Raw genomic sequence first — 21,721 nt, forward strand, 5'->3', positions numbered from 1 at the left:
TAAAGTCGCTTAAAGTAGGACATCTCAGATTGCTGAGTTGATCATGGATCCTGGAGGTGACATTACTAGGTGTTCCTATGAAATGTTCTATGATTGTAAAAAGCAATGTGTGCTTTGCTGCACAATGAAGAAGAAGAAACAAGTTCCAACTCATCATACGCTTCGTCCTAGCCAGTCAAGTGGGCCGACTATCAAGATTCTCAAGATCCATTTGAAATTTGAATTTCAAAATGCAATAATTTGTAATCATTTAAATTTTACCCATGTAAATCGTACAATAGCAGCCATATGATTTTATCACCAAAAACAACAATCATTCCGACAAAGAACTATTCATGAATAGTAAAATCACTTTTGCTATTCATCCATCATTTCAGCAGCAGCGGTTGAATCCACAATAAAAAGCATCATCATTCGCTAGCCTTTACAGCTTTTGGCATATGCAAGCAAACGAGATTCCCAACCTCAATCATCCCATCCAACTCTACAAAACCAAAGCTCAAGCTTCTTTCATAAGGGACTTTCGTCCATCATAACTGAGACTTCTGTGAATTCTCTGAAGAACAGAAGCCACCATTCAGTTCCATCCCATATCCAGCAAAATAATAAACACCTGTATTTTCATTTTCAATCAAGGATGCCTGCGAGCTCTTGGATTTCTTTTTTACAGAACTTCTTGACTCATTTGAATGGGTTTGGCTTTGGTTGTGATTTTGGATTCATTAAACTCCTTGACGTAAGGAAGTTTAACAATGTGCTATTTTCGATGCCAAAAGGCATTGGAAATATCTGAACAAATGTCATTAACAAGTTTCATTTGAAAATTATTAATGACTTCTAACAAAGATTTATTTGTTAGCTGTTCTTCAATTCTTTTGTGATTAATTTCTTCCTTCAAGAAATTAATTTGTTGTGTTTTATGAGTGATTAAATTGATGGATCGTGATATGCTTGTTGTAATAAGATTTCTTTATTTTGTTTGATTGATTTGTGAACTTTATTAGTAGATTATTTAGATCTAATTCAATGGCCAACACTAGCTCTAGATCCAGCTCTTCAGGATACCAAGTCCTTGAAGGAACATAATTCTTGGCCTTAATATACAAAGTATATTATAAAGTCACTGGCAGAAACATGAATTTCCAAGCTTTAACTAAGAGTCCTAGAGACCACACACTTTCAATTCAAACCAATCAAGAAAATGCAAACATCAAAGTTCCTAGAACCATTAGGTGCTCAAATATCAATCTACCTTCAGATTGGTGTTATATATATAGCATGCAGTGGGTATTCTTGACTACGTCCATACTCAAGGGCTGGACTATATCAGCAACTGCGTACAAACAATACTTTCAATATGCGCCTTCTTCGCTCGCGTATGTCTGTTTGTTTTGAATATATTTGGCTTCACTGCGTTCACTGTGTATTCTCTCTGATTTTGTCAGTTGACGAAGATGACTTCGTTGCTGTTGAGCGTGGCTGCGATTGCTGCGACGATGCTTCCGTATCTGTCAATCTTTGAGGATCCGGAACCGGCGCCATTAATCAAGGAAATTAAGGAAACCGAGGAAAAGGACGTGATAATCTTTTGTGGCATAATTTTTTGTTTTGGGTAACTTGCGTCGTGCCCCTTTGCGTTGTGGCCTCCGACACATTAATACATTAAGTTTCGTTTTGAGCAACTTTAATTTAAGGGTACCAACTACCAAGTAGGTGAAAATCGAATCCTTTATGTTTCATCTAATTAATTTGCTATGTCAACTTTCAAATTTTAATGAAATTGTGATGAAAAATTCGGATTAATCTTCCAATAGGGATGTTTGATTTGTTTATTTATTCTTTCTTCCTTGTGAATCCTTTTCCTTATCAAAGAGCGATGTCATACGTGCATGGTCACAAATACCCTGTTAGTTTCACCTAACTTTTGTTAAGCGTCCGTTAAAAAATCTTACAAAATAAATTACAACTTATGTTAACCCCTTTTTTTTCTTTTTTTTTCTTTTTTTTTTTTTTTTTTTTTTGGGAAAACCTCGGTAGGACGAGGTAAATTTATTGATAGGAAAAAAGAAGTTACACCTAGTTAGGGTGGACATAAACCTTACCCCTCATAGAACAAGAAAAATGAAATACAAAGAAGGGGGACATACACCTTACCCCTTTTGAAAAAAAAAAATTACAAGAAAAAAGAAAAAAAAGGGGGGGGGGGGACATAGACCATACCCCTCTTGAAAAAGAAAATATAAGAAAAAGATTGGGTGGACATACACCCAGACCCCTCTATAAACCTTAAAAGGTAAGAACCTGCAAGACAAGCTGCAAAACTAAAAAGGAAATCCAAAAAGATTAGGTAAAAAAGGGAAATCACACATCAAGAAGGGGAGACAAACCTGTAGGCTGGCATGCCCAAGAAATCTGAGTGCAGAAGAGGAAGAATCTCTATAGGAGGAGCGGAATGCCAAACAAGTGAAGATGAGAGAAGCCCTAAATTGGCTAATTTGTCAGTAGCATCATTTCCTTCTCGAAATGTATGAGAGCAACGGAAAACCATGTTTTGCAATCGGAGAATACAATTGTTCCAGCGTGTCTGGAGTGACCAAGGAGGAGAGAAGGATCCAGAAGCGAAGCAAGATATCACGTTAGAAGAGTCACTTTCAAGCCATAGATTTTGCCAACCCCGCGCATGACCCAATTCCACAGCAAGGATGACAGCATGGAGCTCTGCATAGAAAGAAGTGCGATGCCCCAAGCTTAGGGAGAAACCACCAAGAAAATAGCCCGCAGAATCTCGAAAAACCCCGCCACAAGCCACAAGAACCGGGTTACCTTTAGCAAGGCCATCAGTATTAACCGGTGCGTGCAAATGGTTAATTAACTTAAATGACCGATGTGAGGTCTTAATTAGGTATTTAACTTGTTACTTTGAAAAAATTGGCCAAAAAATATATCGGTGTGAAGGAGGTTTTTGATCCAGTCAAAGTAAACTGAAATGGATGACAATATGTAAGATTGAAGTGTTAAAAGTTTACAAGATTCTTCGTCCAGAAAAAAAAAAAAAAAAAGAGTTTACAAGATTGATGCAGATGCTACACATAGAAAACCTGCCCGACATCCAAGAGACTCTCATGAGGAACGTTGAACATTACATTGTTTTCCCTACATACCCTCCTAAGAAATGCATATAGGTAGTCGATAGCGATCTTCTTCCATAGTTTCGATTCCCTCCCAGCTTTTACGACTGTATTTCCAAGTATGTGCACCACTCCTGCATTTCTACAGTTGTTCAAGAATTCTATCTCATCAGCCTCGGCCTGCCTGCTTGCCGGAATGGAGGTCATGTTGTTTGCATGCAATGGAGAATCGTAAGTCACGATCGAGTCCACTGATTCAATTGACAGGTCTACTTGATTGAAGTGATGTATATTACTGCTATAACTCAACTGGCCATCTCCTGATTGATTAGTTTGTTGGCCAAGTAAACTAGGTACATCAGAGTTTGGTGACGCCTCCATCAGGGACTCAAGCTGGACAAACATGAAAAGGTTGTGAAAGAGCTTGTTCTCCAAATCATCATCCTTTTTATGGTAGTCTTTATAACCACACCTTACAACACAACGAAACATATGGAAGTTCTTGGCTCCAATCCGCTTTATAAGGAACCGCTCATCTTCTGGGACTGTGATGACAGGAAGGTACTTCACGCAGACAAAGACAAAAACAGAATGGATGGCAGGTAGGTTGGTGATAAAGTGAGAGAAGATCCGGGGAACTCCACTTGCTAGCTCAGTGTACACAAGGCCAATCCCAGGTACGCGAACCAGTCCTAAACTTGGACCAAGTCCAAGAATCCATGCCATTGAAACCTTACTGTGCATCTCAGTCTCGTAGCATTTAACTGTACCATAATGCCAAACATACATGATGATAAAGAAGGCTGCTGCGATCACAAGAGGAACCCAGCCCCCTTGATTGACCTTGAGGAGTACAGCAGAAGAGTAAGTGCCCTCCACAACCAATGATGAGCCAGTGAAGATCAGGATAAGAATCCAATGGCAGCGCCACACTAATATCATGACAAAAATCATAAGCAATGTGGTTACCAACATGACTACACAAACTGCCGTCCCTGTTGCAACACGTAAGATTATGTTAGTTGGTGCAATCTTAATCTCAACCAAGAAGCTTGGAATGAGATACGACAAGTAACAGTCAAAACAGAAGTTTGAGGAGAGAAAATTTTACCCTTTAATCCTAACTGCCATCATAGATTTCCTAATGCTATACAAAATTTTCATAGAATTTGAAGATGGCATATAATATGGAGGAGGAAAATTCTTTATTCACTAATGCTATGAAGTTATGTTTTAACATAGGAAGATACGTGCACAATAAAACAAGCGACATCTGGTTTAACTTACCACTGGCATTCCCTAGGTTGGTTTGATTTTTAAGCCCAGCTGTGACGGCAATGCACAGGATCATAACAATCCAATTAATTTCTGGAATATATATCTGGTGACGGTATTTCCTTGATGTATGCACAATTTTGACTCTTGGGAAGCAGCCTAGTGCATCTGCCTGCTTGATTAATGAAAAAGTTGCAGTTATGGCGGCTTGACTTGCAATGATAGCAGCTCCAGTTGCAACAATAAACACGGGCCAATATATGCTGTCTGCAAGAAGTTAAGAACGATTAATCAGAATCCTTCGGCAATGCATTACCATAAATACAGGACATTCATGCCACTCTAACTATATATGTAAAGTTTAAAGGGTTTCCTTGAACAATAGACTTCTACTTTACGTGAAATTTGAGTATCATAGCACGTTCACGTTTCGAAGAAAATACCGTACACTAGTTTTTCAAATGCGACATGCTATCTTGTATCAGTATTCTGACCATACAAGTATTTACTTGGTATCAGTTTCGGCAACATGGAAACAATAAACACCTAAACCTAAATGTTCATGTTATATTTTATAGTTCAAGAAATTAAACAAACCTGGAATGGAATGATAAAAAGCACCAAACACGTTATTTGGATTTTTCGTGAGGTATGCTGCTTGACCACAGTAGGCTAATAGAAGGCAAGGAAATACAACCACTGTGAAAGCAAGTTGTATGGATGGGACTGAGAAATTGGATAAGTCAGCAAAAAGTGCTTCAGTACCTATAAGTGTTCACAACCAGTCTTCAGGGACTAAGTCACAAACTTGCTTGAATTTCATAAGTAAAAGAGGATGGAATGTTGAAATTTTACCTGTTATAGATAGCATAAGACCTCCAAGGGATGTCCACCCATTTTTTCCTCCCCTCTTAAAAAATCGATGTACATATATAGGTGAAAAGGCTTTTAAAATCCTTCTATCATACTTCCAAATATTGAACATGCCAATTCCTCCAGTTACGAGAAACCAAAGGAGTACGATTGGTGCAAACAGGAAACAAAGTTTATCTGTACCATAAGGTTGCATACTAAACAAAAGTACCAGTATAACAACAGCAACAAGCACGACTACCTCTGTATAACAAAAGAGTAGCTATGATTAGATTTGGCATAAATGATAGATGAGAAACATACAAGATGAAACAAATGAAACAGTATCTTTATGCCAAGCATATGGAGATACCATTACTAATCTCAGAGTGGCGTACGTTGATCCCCCCAACCGCTGACAGAACTGCAAAATATAGCATCGATAAGTGTTGCTTGTACTTAGCAAACAGAATATATATGGTTAAGCAGCTTCCAATAAAACTGATAAAGAATATCAAAGAACGTGTGTAGAATATTTCAATGTTCTTACTTGGTCAAAATGCATTCAAGGAAGTACCTTTTACCATTAGAAAGAAGAAGATAACAGTTTCATAATTAAGATTGGTCAGGGTGCAAGGGATTGCAATACGCTCCCTTACAAGTTACTTCTTTAGGAACTAATTACGAATGTTGAATGTGTTAGGATACCCCCGTAAAACAAAACTAGATAATTAAGCAAATTACCAATGAGGATAGTTAGGCAGAAGAATGATATTACAACATCAACAATGAAGATGGTTACCTGATATGGCTGGAGTCAGAATCCCATCCCCAATCACCGCGGAAGAGCCAACTAGGACAAGAATAAGTAGTGTGCTCTGCATAAATGCATTTCCCTCCAACCATCTCCTGGTTCTTGCAGCAAATGATTTCTCACCAAATTTAGAACGACTATATGTTGTGAGTGCCTCATCCGTTTGGTCTTGGTTAGGAATAGCCTTTATTTTTACATATCGACAGAGTAATGAATAGAGAGCAAACGTTCCACCTGCAACCATGAGGAGGATAAGTTTACATGAACTGAAAATCGCAGAATCAAATAGAGAAATTTACCTCATTTGGCACTACATTAGAACAAAGCATAACAGCATCTATAGCTCTCGATGTTAATGTCGCAACAATCAAACATAGATGCTTTAGATTAATGATCTGAGCATAGCGTTCAAGGCCTATGGTAAGATTAGAAGGGTAGGGAGGGGAGGAGGAGCTTATATAAGTATGATAGATTGAGATCAATTACCTTCACCGTTGTCATTTGCTCTGCAGACAATACAAACGTACTTCAGGAGTACAATAAGGGTGAGGGAATAGATAATAACAGATAAAGCTTCAACCAAATCCTCTGGGTCACCAATTCCATCAGGAAACGTATTGTAGAAAACATACAAAGGAGATGTGCCTAAATCTCCATATACAACGCCAAGGCTTTGGAATGCTACCTGCACGAGCGCTAATGCTGAAAATTTCTGGAAGGGCATAAAAAAAAAGTGATCAGCAACGGGAGCAAAGATAGTTCAGAAATACCACAAAAGCTTCAAGATATGTTACATCCATGTCAGACATAGACAGATACGTTCGCTAGTACATGTAATGACATCTTTTCAACCATATAGGACGAGAAGTGAAAATCAATAACAGATGTAAATCAATCGACTGCCTATGTCAAAAAATAAAACCCTTCGGGACTGACATTTGCGCAGTTTCAATAGGGGTGAGGGAGTGAGATAATACCTTTTCCTCGTGCATGTTCCTCAGCCTTTTAGCCTCTTCATCCATGGGCTGATCAAGCTGCTGATCCAAAACCCGAACGCTGCTGCTCTTATCGGTATTTTCATCAGCAGCCATTCGAAACCCGATAATTCAAGCGATTCTACTTCCTTTCCACCAATTCACGTCTCCACTATATTTTTTTCAATCCTTCCCTCTATATTGAAACTTTAGTCCTAACTGAACAAAATCCAGATCCGATATCAGTAAGAGTCTGAAGATTCCGGTTTCGAATTACTAACAAATGACCAAGGGAAAATCCCAGAAATAACTAAACATCAACCTGCGTTCCCCAATCAAAATGCTTATGATCAAGTATAAAAAACAGTAAAAAAAAATAATTCAAGTGAAACAAATGTGCACTGCCCACAAATCCAACACAGAAGAGAACAAGCTGACCAAATTTGAACAAATACCCAGAACTCCATTGAATGCATGGCAGTCCAAGAACCCCCAGCACATAAATTTTACACAGAAAATGCAAAACAAAATAGGAAAAGATGGAAAATTTATTAGTGTTATTACCTGGTTGCAACTTGCAGATGATCTTCCCAAGTGGGTTTTGCCTCATTGGCTTCGAGTAGCCATTTGAGTATTGAAACGAGGGTGAGAGAGATGAGCACGCGCCATTTTCTAAGAGCAAAACAGGAGTTAAAGACTTCACCCTCATGTTGACCAATATTAAACGACTTCAGTTCATGGAGAATTATATTAATAGCGTGACCAGATAACGTTATTTTTTCCAAGTCTCATTTTTTCAATAATAATATGGAAGATTCTAAACGTAGGCAACTATAAGCACGATGTTTGTGTCTATTTTATTAGGAGAAGGATTGTATGCCCTCCCACTTTCGTGCCTTCCGTGTTTTGTATGGTCACGGTTAAGTCACATCAACATTGTATATTACTATTCATTTTTGTCTTATTATCTTTATAAAAAAAAATACAATATAAAATGTTGACGTGACTTAACCGTGATCACACAAAACAGGAGGGCACGGGAGAACACCGGAAGTGGGAGGGCAGACAATTCTTGTCCATTTTATTAAGCAGCTGAAATAATAAACAAATCAAGGGTGGGTGTTGACTTATTAGTTTTATAATTTTTTGTTTTTGTTTTTTGTTGAGTACATCGATATTTTTACATTAAGGGAGGGGGAGTTCAGCGAAACCACACAATGGGCAGCTTAATTTGGTATCGAATTCGCCATCCACAAGATTTGAACCTAATACTTCTCACTTCTAAGTGAAGAAGAATACTACCATGAGATTCAAATTAGTTTTGTAATTAAGCACAATAAAATATTCTAGAGCACAGGAAAAAACAAATCAAGGGGTGGGATCAAGGGTGGGTGAGGTCATTTTATTTTAAGAAAAATAAGTATAACGAATTTTCAAGTCTAACATATTGATAACATAAAGAAAGTGACTTAGAACATATGTGGCCGTTGAGCTTCATACGTGAAATAACCTGCTCTGATACCATGAAGAAGTTGAAGTTTCACCATAAAATCAACTAGCAATATAAAAGTAGACCAACTTATTTAAAAATTCATGCAAGATCCCTCCTTTCTTGGACATGAAATTTATTTTCAACACTTTTTCACAACCATCGAACAAAGACTTTGTGAATTGACAACATTAAAAAGGTAAGTTATCTTCAATCCATTCTATATTGAAGAAAATAGTAGCAATGTTAATTTTAACTAATTGGAGTAATGACACTTTAATTAAAAATTTATAATTATTGGTCTCTTAACTCATGAAATATATAACTATGATTCTTTTCGTCAATCCCATCAAAATTCTGTCAAAATGAGTCATGTTGAAAGAATCATTGCTACAATTGGGTTAAAAACTATTGCTTCAATTGGGTTAAAGTCGAGGGACCACTTCTCCGATTGGGTTAAATGAAGGGATCATTGCTACAATTTTTCTCATTTAGTTTTTCATATTTGCCCCTTGATTCAGTCTTACATGTGTGACACGTGACTCATTTTGAAGGAAGTTCTAACGAAGTTGACAAAAAAGACCATAGCTACAAGTTTTGATGAGTTAAGCAACCAATAGTTACAGATTTTCAATTAAAAGACCATTGTTCCAATTAGATTAAAGCTAAGAGAACATATAGTTGGTTCTAAAATAAAAGTGAAATTACTTCATTCGTCAAGTCCTCAGAACCTGCACTTACGTTCAAAACTCATTTATTATGATCAAAGTATTTTAGAATATCGGCCTCTCGAAAAAAAAAAAAAGTAGTCTTGTTCGAGTGAGCTTGTGTTTTTCTAGAGCAATCATCATGCTTCTTTTAGCAAATTTTGGAGTGAATGTTCTTGACACGATACTGATACATGAACGCAAAAATATACGCCCCATTGCATGTAAGTTTTTCTCGAAATTGAGGTTGAGGATCCGCCGGCAGGAAAATCCACACTCTAGTGGTCCAGTTCCGAACGTTGAATCCTTTGTCTAATGGAGAAGGCAGAAGATGATTTACCGATTACCAATTGTTAATTATACTATCAAAAAAGTTTCACACATAGAAAATCTGTCCAACGCTCAAGAGACTCTCATGAGGAACATTGAACAACACACTGTTCCCTCTGCAAATCTTCCTAAGAAATGCATACAGGTAATCAATCGCCACCTTCCTAAAAAAATTTGATCCCCCCCTAGCGTGTACCACAGTGTTCCCAAGTATGTGCACCACTCCTGCATCTCTACACCGGTTCAAGAACTCTATCCCGTCGAGCTCCACCAGCTGCTTGCTCGGCGGGACAGAGGAGTAGGCCAAACTCTGGCCGATATGCACCGGAGAATCATCAGGTTCGATGGAGTCTACAGATGTAATCGACAGGTCTGCATTCGAGTAAGGTATGCTGCTGCTGTGGTTGTTCCACATGGCGTCCTGGTTGAGTATACTAGATACATCAGAGCCTGGAGATCCTTCCATCAGGGACTCAAGCCGGACGAATGTGAAGAGATTGTCAAAGAGCTTTTTCTCAAATTCGTCGTCCCTATTGTGGTCGTCCTTGTAGCCATATCTTACAACACAACGGAACATGTGGAAGTTTTCGGGTCCAATCCGCTTAACAAGGAACCGTTCTTCTTCTGGGACTGTGCAGACAGGAAGGTACTTCACGCAGACAAACACGACAACAGAATGGATGGCGGGCAGGTTGGTGATAAAGTGAGAGAAGATGCGGGGGACTCCAGTCGCTATCTCAGAGTACACAAGGCCTATCCCAGGTACCCGAACCAGTCCTAAACTGGGACCAAGTCCAAGAAGCCAAGCCATCGACACCTTGCTGTGCATCTCAATGTCATAGCGTATTTCTGTACCGTAATGCCAACCATACATGACGATAAAGAAGGCCAGTGTAAGCACAAGAGGAACCCAGCCTCCTTGATTGACCTTGGGGAGTACAGCCGAAAGGTAAGTGCCCTCCACCACAAATGTTAAGACACTGAAGATAAGTACGAGAGTCCAATGGCAGCGCCAAACTAATATCATCACTAACATCATCAGAAATGTGGTTACCAACATGACTATAACAACCGCCGTCCCTGTCGCAACACATAAGATTACATTAGCTGATGCAATCTTCATTTCAACCAGTGAGCTTGAAATGGGAAATTTGAACACTTCGAGGGAAAAGTTGTAGATATGAAAGAAAGTAATCGAAAAGGATGAACTTAATCGGTTCATTCAGTACGTTATAGCTTATTACATGTTATTGTAGGACATGAAGCTGTAGCATGTGGAAACAAGAGGAAGAACTTACCGGCAGCGTTCCCAATTTCAGCTTGATTTCTAAATCGAACTGTTATTAAGATGCAGAGAATCATAAGAATCCAATTAATCTCCGGAATATATATTTGATGACGGTTCCTCGATGTATATACAACTTTGACTCTTGGGAAACAGCCAAGCGCAAGGGCCTGCTTGACTAATGAAAAAGTGGCGGTTATGATGGCCTGACTTGCAACAATAGCAGCAGCAGTTGCAACAGCAAACACAGGCCAATATATGTGCTCTGCAGAAACGATTAACCGGAATCTTTCAGTGATAAATCAGAAATTACCATAAAAACAGGGCTTAAACATATGATGTATATTTACATTCAAATTGTGCTTCGTATTAGTTTGACACCAAACGAAAAACACCCAGAACACGAACCTGGAATAGAGTAATGAAAGGCATCTATTACGTGATCTCGGTTTTTCATGAGGTAGGCAGCTTGACCAGAGTAGGCTAAAAGAAGGCAAGGAAATACAACAACAGTGAAAGCAATCTGTATGGACAGGACTGGGAAATGCGATACATCAGCAAAAAGTGTTTCCGTTCCTGTAAATGGTTCGAAAGCGGTATTCAGACTATTGATCAGAATAAAGAAGATGGATCAACTGCCATAACAGCATGAAGAATTTTTACCGTTTATACAAAGCACGATACCACCAAGCGATGCCCACCCAGTTATACCTCCCTTCTTAAAGTATACATACACATACATGGGTGAAAAAGCTTTCAAAACGCTAGTGTCATATTTCCAGATGTTGAAGATGCCGATTCCTCCAATTACGAGAAACCAAAGGAGCACAACTGGTGCAAACAGCCAACCAACTTTCTCCGGACCAAATTGTTGCACGATAAACAAAAGTACCAGTATAACAACAGAAACAAGTACAACTACGTCTGTATATAAAAATATGTAATCAGATTTGGAACATTGATAGATTCATTAACAGAAAGGATGAAGCAAATAAAAGACGGACTTTACATCCGGGAGCATGAAGATACCATTACTAATCTGGGACCGTCCCACATTGATCCCACCAACCGCTGACAGAACTGTTAAAGATAGTATGGTTAAGCATTACATATACTGATCAAATAGAATATGGTTTAGCAGCTTTCAATGGAACTGAGAAAGAATCATACTCACCTCATTTGCATTAAAGAAAACATTAAGGCCTCGTGCAAATTGAACTCAATGGAAACAAGGCCTTAATGTCCCCAGACAAATTGCACAAAAGACCAATATGAAGGCGAGTTATACAAATAAAGCTTGCGCAAAATCAACTCAAAGTTCCTCCTGAATTTAGACAAATTGATCGCTAAGGGATACCCCTGAAGAGGTCCCTAGAAAAGTTTGAAATTTCATCCGTATAACTCTCTTTCATATTGCTTTTTGTGCAACGAAAATGTGATTGGCAGAAGTTGTGCAGATAGTTACAGAAAGTGAATAACATATTCAACTTAGGAGCATATGCTCAATAAAACGGCAACATGAATATCGTTGGAGACAAGAAGTTCACCGCTGTTGTCTACTAATTACAAATAGTATCCGATAAACCTGGCTTATCCCATCACTTGTTCATTTTATACTTGCCTAATCTTATTTACTTTCTTGTGTAACCTACTCACTTTCAATATGTCGAAAAAGATCTGAATCTGTAAGCAGATTAAAAACATACGTAGACAGAAGATTGATCCTACTACATGAAGATAGTATACCTGATATGGCTGGAGTAAGAATCCCATCCCCTATCACAGCGCAAGAGCCAACCAGGACAAGAATAAGAAGTATGTTCCGCATGACTGCGTGTCCTTCCAACCATCGCTTGGTGCATTCAGAAAATGATTTCTCACCAAATGTAGAACGGCTAAATGTTGTTAGCTCCTCATCACTTTGGTCTTGGTTAGGAACGGTCTTTATTTTTGCATGTCGACAAAGTAATGAATAAAGAGCAAATGTTCCACCTGCAACCACGAGGAGGATAAGATTACAGGAACTAAATGCTGGTAGAAACAAACAGAGTAATTTGCCTCATTCGGAAGGAATGTATATCAGAAAACTGCATGTTTCAGTATACTAGTATCAGATCAGAAGTATATGTATCAAAGGATGCATAATATTGGTCAAACGTTTCTATTATGTAGGTGCGTTGTACACATTTACGTAATGTTTGTACACTAAACTTTCGTCTGCTCCCTCTCCCCTACCAACTTTACTCCTCCCACTTTCTAATTCACCAAATCTTCGGGAAGAAAACCTTCCATCAATTCTTCCCAAGGGAAACAAAAATAAGAACCACCAATCAATCCTAAGAGGACGAAGAGGAAACGAGTAAATGAACTGCACGGTTGGGGCAACATTAAACAACTGAACAAGCTCGAAAAACCATCCATAATCTTTTATATAAATCAGCATAGTTAGATTTAGATCAATTATCTGAGCATTTCTTCAAGTATTACCAACTAGTATAAAGGGAATTTATCGGTTGAGATCAGTTTACCTTGACCGTTGTCATTCGCTCTACAGACAATAAGAACATACTTCACGAGTACGATAAGAGTGAGGGAATATATGATGACCGATAAAGCTCCGAGTAAATCTTCCGGGGCATCGATTCCTGCAGGAAATATATTTTTGAAAACATACAAAGGGGATGTGCCCAAATCTCCATAGACCACACCAAGACTTTGAAATGCAAGCTGTAGAACCGTTCCCACTGAACAATACGTCTGAAGTAAACAAGGAGCAATCAGAAACAGGACCAAAGCTAGTCCTAAAAAAACACATTAACCTTAAATATATGTTAAGGTAGCACATTGAGAACATGCTCGGCATGAAAGAGCTTCCAATCAATAACAAAATTCTGACTAAATCTAATTGAAAAGAAAAGCTTTGGTAGGACATCCCAACCATACCATTCGTAGGACACAAATATGCATGGGACCTATATTTTGGACTCACCCGACCCCTGTTACCTCCAACCAATGTGGCGGTATTAACGAAGTTTCTCTCCTAATTGAAAATGAAATCCTTTGGACAATTTCATTTCACTTATCCCTATCTCAACAACTTATACAAATTAAAGACTTGAGCTTTGACATTTCTTGGTTTTAGAGAGAGAGAGAGAGAGAGAGAGAGAGAGAGAGAGAGAGAGAGAGAGAACCTGGTCCCCGTACACATTTCTGACCGTTTTAGCCTCCTCGTCCATTGGCTGGTCAAGCTGCTTATCCAAATCCCAGACCCCGCCTTTTTTCTCAGGGTCTCCATTGTCAGACATTGTTTGCAGTGATCTGCAACTCACTGATTCAAATGGGTTCCTCTTCCCCTGCTCAAATGTCACCTATCCGGCAACAATTTTTCAATTTCTTCACTTGGGTAGTTTTTGTTTTTCCTTTTTTTTCTTGTTGCTTTCTTCTGGTACCCCAGAATTTGCTTGGTACTTGGGACAACAGTTTGTGGAGGATTAGGGGCAGGAATTTTTACTCATCTCATGTTTTTCGGGAGGGCATGCAATAGGATGGTTTGCTGCCTCGCCTATTTATAGATTTTGCATTGCTTACATGTAATGATGTAACACCGTGTGAATTAAAACGAAATACGTACAAGACAAGACCTTTGGAGAAAATTTAGTGACACAATGCAGCAAGCACGTAACTTTGCCATGCAATGCAACGAGTTTGTCGCGTTAAGAAAATTCAACTTTTTTTATTTTATAACATCTAGAGTTCAAAACATCAATTGTATTATGACAATAAAAAAAAACTTGACGTTTGACACGCTTTCTGTTAAAAAAAATAAAAAATAAAAAATAAAAAGGACTCATTTCAAATTGTTTTCTTATAAACAAAAAAAAAAAAAAAAAAATTACAAAGAGGATTCTCGACCAATGTCAAATACCAGAATTTATATTTCTTGTGTCAAAAGCTATAAACAAGTACCAAGTTTAACAAGACTAGCAAAAAACAGATACACATTTTTTTTGTGCAACATTCTGTACCGTTTAATTTCATTCCTAATATTATACTATGTACTTGCAGTTGCAATAATAAAAAAATTACACATAGAAAATCTGTCCAACATTCAGTAGGCTCTCATGAGGAACATTGAAGATCACACTATTCTCCCTGCAAATTTTCCTGAGAAATGCATAGATATAATCAACGGCTATCTTTTTGTAAAACCTGGCATCCCTCCTTGCTCTCACTACTGTATTCCCAAGTATATGCACCACCCCGGAGTCTCGACAATCGTTCAAAAATTCGAGCTCCTCAATCTCATTCTGGCTGCTCATCTGCCCTGATGAACTCACTGTAAAGTTCGCGTGCAATGGAGATTTAGCCGGCACAATTGAGTCCACTGATGAGATAGTGAGGTCTACTGTAGATGTGGTCGTGTTGCCATTATTAATTAAGAGGCAGTCCCTTGACCTCTCAGTTTGCTGGCCATAGATGCTGTACTCATCTGAGTCTGAACACCCTTCCATCATGGAGTCGAGCCGGACAAACACGAAAAGGTTTTCAAAGAGCTTCTTCTCAAAGTCGTCATCTTTCTTGTGGAGGTCTTTATAACCGTATCTTGCAACACAACGAAACATGTGGAAGTTCTTGGGGCCAATCCGTTTGACGAGAAATCTTTCTTCTTCTGGTACGGTGTATACAGGGAGGTACTTCACACAGACAAAGACAACAACCTGGTGGATTGCGGGCAGGTTGGTGATGAAGTGGGAAAAGATGTGGGGCACCCCGCTTGCCAGCTCGGTGTACACAAGTCCTATCCCAGGGACCCGGACCAGTCCTAAACTGGGGCCAAGCCCAAGAAGCCATGCCATTGAAACCTTACTGTGCATCTCAAACTCATAACGTTTCAACGTACCATAATGCCAAACATACATGATGAGAAGAAAAGCAGCTGCAATCACAAGAGGAACCCATCCGCCTTGATCAACCTTGAAGAGTACAGCAGAAAAGTAAGTGCATTCCACAAGCAGTGACAAGCCGGTGAATATCGCGACAAGAATCCAGTGGCAGCGCCACACTAATATCATGATTAGAGTCATAAGCAATGTAGTTGCCAGCATGACTATTACAACTGCCGTCCCTGTTGCAACATAAAATATAACTCAATTGAGTGCAAGCTTATTTTGGAAGGATGAGCTTATACTAGTATAAAATTCGTCATAAATTAATTTCACAACAGCAGGTCAGTAGCTATTTATCTACATTGTCTCAAAATAGTTCACCAACTCCCTACTACTTCACCTCCTAGTTTATCTCAAATACTTCTCCCGTCTCTTATTTTATTTGAAGTTTTCAACCATTTTCTTTTTCAAAGAAGTTTTTGCACTTACATTGCATGTTTTTCGAGTCCAGTTTCACAAAGTAGAGAATACAGCTTACGTAAGCTCCACTAGATTTAGCAGAGGATGAACTACTTACCATAAGCATTTCCAATTTGGCTTTGTTTTTTGAAACCCGCAGTCACAGCAATGCAAAGAATCATAAGGATCCAATTAATATCTGGAATATATATTTGGCCGAGGAACTTCTTTGATGTATGTACAACTTTGACTCTAGGAAAACAGCCAAGTGCAAGAGCCTGCTTGATTATTGAAAAAGTTGCTGATATAGTCGCTTGACTCGCAATTACAGCAGCTAAAGTCGCAACAACGAAGACTGGCCAGTATATTTTTTCTGCAGTAAGAGAAACAGTAAGCATATTTGGAACAACACACTGCCTACTTACAAGACACTATATAACTCGTTTCCGTGCTTTTTCTTAGATTATGTTGGAGATCGAGAAATGGGGCAGTGAAAATTCTATACAAAAAATATTGAATACCCACTCCAAAGACTATGAAATGAATTTTGTGTCATATCATTCTAATGATTTTCTTTAAAGCGATCACATTAGTTTTGATTGAGTAATCTCTCAAAAAGAAAAGCGGGGACTCATAGCCCGACTGGTAGAGAATATTTAGTATTTATCCTGACACCCAAAGTTGAAGATTGAGTGTGCCCATCCCCCTTTGACCTCCATTGTACAAAAAAAAAAAGAAAAAAATAGACCCAACAAGAAAGATACTGAAGAGTGAAGAGCATGTTCTTTAAATTCCATCAAAAATTATATTTTAAAATGTTATGCCTCAATTTCGAGAAAATCGTTTATGTGTACTACCATTTACGACATGGTCATCCTTTAAATGCAAAACAAAGATTAGAACAAACCTGGAATAGAACGATAAAATGCTTGAAGCAGGATTCTGTCTGAATGATTTTTCACAAGGAAGGCAGCCTGTCCGCAATAGGCTAAAAGAAGGCAAGGAAACACGACTGTAGTAAACGCAATCTGTACAGCTGAAACTGGAAAATAGGCAAGGTCGGCAAAGAGTGCTTCTGTCCCTGTAATCATTCAGAATTTGCCATCAGAATCCAACATAGCAGATGTGTTAAGAGTTCGGTGAAACTTAAAGAGCTGGAAAGTGAAATTAGGATACTTAAAACTTTACCTGTTATGCTAAGCATAATACCCCCAAGGGAAATCCAACCCTCTCTCCCGTTTCTTTTAAAATACCGAAATATATACACAGGCGAAAAAGCTCTCAAAACAGTACTATCATGTTTCCAGATGTTGAATATGCCAATACCTCCAAGTAAGAGAAACCAAAGCAGCACAATGGGAGCAAAGAGCCAACCAACTTTATCAGTACCATAGTGCTGCATGCTAAACAGACCTACTAATATTACAACAGCAACGAGTACGACGTAATCTGTACCACAACAAAGAAAGTATAAGTTAAGAAATAGTTCACAGTACTGACTGAGAAAGATGCAGAGGCAGCAATAATAAAAAATAGACAATTATATAAAAATAAAAAATAAAAACCAAACTTTAGCTCCAAGGAATCTAACGGTACCACTTTTCATGCCAGGGCTGCTTACTTTGATCCCACCAGCAGCTGATAAAACTGCCAAAAGCAAAGCATAGTTAGTCATTTTCTAATGGACCTGAGGAAAATAACACAATTTTAACTTAAAATTATATTCATGTCTCACTTTTTGATCAAATTAAGTAGCAAAAAAGACGACTCCATGTTGTTTGGGAAAGATAACTAACGTAGTGAACCGCAATAATTGGGAAAGAAGGATGAGTCGAGACAAAAGAAAAAGCAATACAGTTGTACTTTCCTAATTATGTAAATTAAGTTGAGTAGGTGTGTTATGGTAAACAATTAAACGAGTAGAAAATCTTAAGTAGAGAATTTTTTTCCCATTTCAATCTTTTTCTGCTTCCAAAATCAAGAGAATAACATAGAAGATGTTGTTCAATTATGTGGTGCCTAAATCTCCAACTTTAATTGTCTTCTATCTACGGATAAAATACTCCTCTATCATGTCGGGTAGTACTAAGTACAGGATTATGTGACGGTAACCAACTTCCACTTATTTCAATCCATGAAACCAGAATTTTCTTTTTTCAATTAAACCCGCGACGTAGCCAGATACCAAGACTAATGGAATTCACTCTCTTGAGAACGGTGAAGATATTGACTCTTTAAAATGAGGACACTGATGGATTACTAAAGAAATCATTGAAGTACTTAGAGAAACATGGAAAACATAAGACAGCGTAAGCATGCAGCACATCAGTAAATCATTTCCTGATACACTGTCATGTGATTTGTCGGTCTTTGTGATTTTGTTATTTATGGATCATGGGTGCTTCCGAGAACATTCTTCGGCACTTGCTTCTTGGCATGGTCCTTAAGTATGATGAGGAAACTAATTTTCTGTTTGGAAATATATGTTAGAGCTTTCCGAATCCAGCACTCTACGTATTAGCTTAGGGCTAACTTTTGAGATTGTTATCCATGCTGATAACAACACTCACCCCTACATTATCTACTTCTAGCTTTCCTCTGTTTCTAGATTACCCCTTGTGTTTATACTTCTTATGCACATCGGTTGTGCACCATTGGGCCTCTCCTTAATTAAAATCTTTTAAATCATGGTTCCAAAAAACCGCAGATAGAAAAATAAAGGATGAACACAGATGGATTATTAGGAGACAGATCAGGAGAACGTCTACTGTGGAGGGATGTGTACCAGATATAGCTGGAGTAAGAATCCCATCTCCAATCACCATACAAGTGCCTACGAGGACCAGAATAAGAAGGGCATTCTTCCTTGATGCATACCTCTCCAACCACTTCTTGGTTTTTGCAGCATATGATTGTTCATGGAAAGTAGAGCGACTATATGTCGTTAGGTCCTTATCAGTCCGGTGTTGGTTGGGAATAGTTTTTACATTTGCGTGTCGACAGAGCAATGAATAAAGAGCAAATGTTCCACCTGAAACACAGAAACCACAAGTTTCATAAGACTTTATGGCGACTCATTACCACAAAACGTAACATACAACTCTTGGAGACATGCAGTTCCAGAGCATTGAATACACGGCAGAGACAGTATCATGTTTAATCAATTTCTGAAAAAAACAACTATATTAGGAAATTTGTTCAACACCTCCTCTATTCTAAATCAAGAAGTGTACATGTACCAATTGTCGCCAAAATAAACAGTTCATTCGTAAATGTAGCATCACACATTGCTGCGAATGATCAACAGTGACATGAGCTTGGGATTAAATTGGTAAGTAAAAAAAGTTAAAGGCGTGCATTATTAATGTTAGCCGAACACTAGACACTAGTATATGCTACTTTTGTAAACAACTCCGCCAAGAGAATTATTTTCCTTAGGAACTAGTATAACATACTTCTCTGCCAAAGATTACTTTATACTTTTAAGCGTAAATTTTAAAAGCATATTGGAACTGTAATAGTAAACATGTGCTTTGTCCAGTTTACAATCCCATAAAACACCAGAACATTTGAATTTGATGGAGCAAATCTACAGGTAGAGTTTGGTTTACCTTGACCATTGTCATTCGCCCGACAAACAACAAATACATACTTGAGGAGCGGGACTAGAGTAAGAGAGTATATAATCAAAGAAAGAGCTCCAACCACATCCTCCGAATCGTTAATTCCATGGGGAAAGGTATTGTCGAAAACATACAAGGGAGAAGTACCCAAATCTCCAAAAACCACTCCGAGACTTTGGAATGCAAGCCGCATAAGCAACAGCGAAGAGAATTTCTGGACAATTGAAGATTGGATCAGGAAACACAATCAAGAATATACATTATCCAGAATCCACTAATATCAGGCAATTACTCAACCCTTAAGCGTATACCACTTTGCACTCGTTTTAATAACAGTTGTATTATGTCCTACAAATACTACACAAGAATTCCAGATAATTACTTACTAACAGTGTGTTCCCAGAAGGTATAAATTCATTGACAGGAGTAAAAACTCTTTTACTTCATTGAATTACTTCTAAACTCTTACATATTGGCATAAACAAATGTGTAAGGGGGGAGCGGGAGGATGACAGAAAAAGAGGGAGGGAGAGAGAGAGAGAGAGAACCTTTTCCCTGTACATGGTTCTAAGCCTGCCAGCCTCCTCATCCATGGGTTGGTCAAGCTTCTGATCCAAAACCCACATACTGCCTTTGTTGGAGTTATCACTGTCTCCATCAACCTCCACTTTTGAAGCCTTTGAAATTTCAAATGATTCTACAGCTTCCATAATTTTATTCCTTCTGGTATCCCCTCTCACTCCTCAAAATCCAAATCCCACAAATGGAAAACTCGAACAAAACCAATATCAAACTACTAAAAACTGACTTAAAGCTTGACCCAGATCTTCAATTCTTTATAAAAATCCACTCCCAATACAACTTTGAATAAAAACCCAGCAACAAAAAGGCAACACAATCTGGCCACCAAGAAGCAAACAACAAACAAAACAGATGACTAGGATGTTATGTCCAGTTCAAAAACCTTATCTTTTAAAACAACAAATGACAATCCAAAGGCACTATGTAGAAATTGACAGAGCTCATAAGATTAGCACCCCCCAAAAGTTTGAAAGAACAAAAACCAAAGTTTTAGTATTTGATAAGAACCCACCAAGAAAATGAATTAAAAGTAAAGTATGATACTTCAACTCAGTGGCAAATAAACCCAAAATTCAGAAATTGACAAAACCCAGAAACCAAATTTTCAACCGAGGACAGAAGAGGTGAAAGAACACCTCACACAGAAAAGGAAATGGCAGAAGAGACAAGGAAGTGATAATTATTACTTTCTACCACTAGAATTCCCAGGTGGTGTTAGCTGGTGGGGAGGCTCAGTCTCAGCCACTTGATCAAGAAGTATCCCATGAGGCACTAAAGCAGGGAAGATGAACACAGAGAGAGAGAGAGAGAGAGAGAGAGAGAGAGTCGGTTTTCTGCAGGGAAAAAAAAAAAAAGACGAAAGGGGAAGTTCTTTTGCTCTGCAGGTTTTACAGTGGCCGTTTTGGCTGTTTATTTGTTCAAGGCACAAGCTTTGCAGCCAAATAACAGAAAGAAAAAAAAACACGGCTTCCTTAAGGAAAAGAGTTTACTCACAAAGCATCTATCTGCCAATTAATGAGAGAGAATCTAGAAAAAGACGCAGAGAAGAAGGAGAGAGACAAATAATTTGTTGATATAATTAACAGATATTCTATTAAAAATTTAAGATGCCATTTTGTATAATTTGTTGGCATGCATTTTAACGTAGTTAAGTTAGTTATAATAGTTTTTTTTTTTTTGGTCGTTGGATTCTGATTTGAATATCTTTTAATTTATAAATTATATCAAAACAGTTAATAAAATAGTTAGAACAATCTGCTCACCGTCACTTTAATAAGAATTCTCCTCTTATTGTTTACAATATTTAAGTTATTTTAA

General features: G+C 38.2%; 3 protein-coding genes across 3 annotated transcripts; all 3 read right to left on the bottom strand.

The window, feature by feature from the left end:
* Positions 1–2,977: 2,977 nt before the first annotated feature.
* Positions 2,978–7,765, bottom strand: LOC137729688 (potassium transporter 10). The gene is made up of 9 exons (XM_068468693.2): positions 7,608–7,765; positions 7,047–7,262; positions 6,556–6,781; positions 6,058–6,303; positions 5,629–5,679; positions 5,259–5,519; positions 5,001–5,168; positions 4,416–4,670; positions 2,978–4,123 (listed from the first exon to the last, which is right to left on the bottom strand). The coding sequence occupies exons 2-9, from the start codon at positions 7,158–7,160 to the stop codon at positions 3,084–3,086; spliced, it is 2,361 nt and encodes a 786-aa protein (XP_068324794.2). The 5' UTR covers positions 7,161–7,262; positions 7,608–7,765; the 3' UTR covers positions 2,978–3,083.
* A 1,806-nt stretch (positions 7,766–9,571) lies between these two features.
* LOC137727872 (potassium transporter 11) lies at positions 9,572–14,393 on the bottom strand. The gene is made up of 8 exons (XM_068466709.2): positions 14,046–14,393; positions 13,383–13,611; positions 12,601–12,846; positions 11,884–11,934; positions 11,518–11,778; positions 11,263–11,430; positions 10,868–11,119; positions 9,572–10,649 (listed from the first exon to the last, which is right to left on the bottom strand). The coding sequence occupies exons 1-8, from the start codon at positions 14,157–14,159 to the stop codon at positions 9,616–9,618; spliced, it is 2,355 nt and encodes a 784-aa protein (XP_068322810.1). The 5' UTR covers positions 14,160–14,393; the 3' UTR covers positions 9,572–9,615.
* A 365-nt stretch (positions 14,394–14,758) lies between these two features.
* Positions 14,759–21,406, bottom strand: LOC137727871 (potassium transporter 11). The gene is made up of 9 exons (XM_068466708.2): positions 21,091–21,406; positions 20,371–20,721; positions 19,811–20,036; positions 18,985–19,230; positions 17,796–17,846; positions 17,388–17,648; positions 17,107–17,280; positions 16,318–16,572; positions 14,759–15,979 (listed from the first exon to the last, which is right to left on the bottom strand). Exons 2-9 carry the CDS (start codon positions 20,530–20,532, stop codon positions 14,937–14,939), a joined length of 2,418 nt encoding a protein of 805 aa, XP_068322809.2. The 5' UTR covers positions 20,533–20,721; positions 21,091–21,406; the 3' UTR covers positions 14,759–14,936.
* Positions 21,407–21,721: the final 315 nt, after the last annotated feature.

The sequence above is a fragment of the Pyrus communis genome, chromosome 10 (assembly GCF_041283825.1).
Source record: "Pyrus communis isolate YQ-2024b chromosome 10, ASM4128382v1, whole genome shotgun sequence".
Classification (NCBI taxonomy): domain Eukaryota; kingdom Viridiplantae; phylum Streptophyta; class Magnoliopsida; order Rosales; family Rosaceae; genus Pyrus; species Pyrus communis.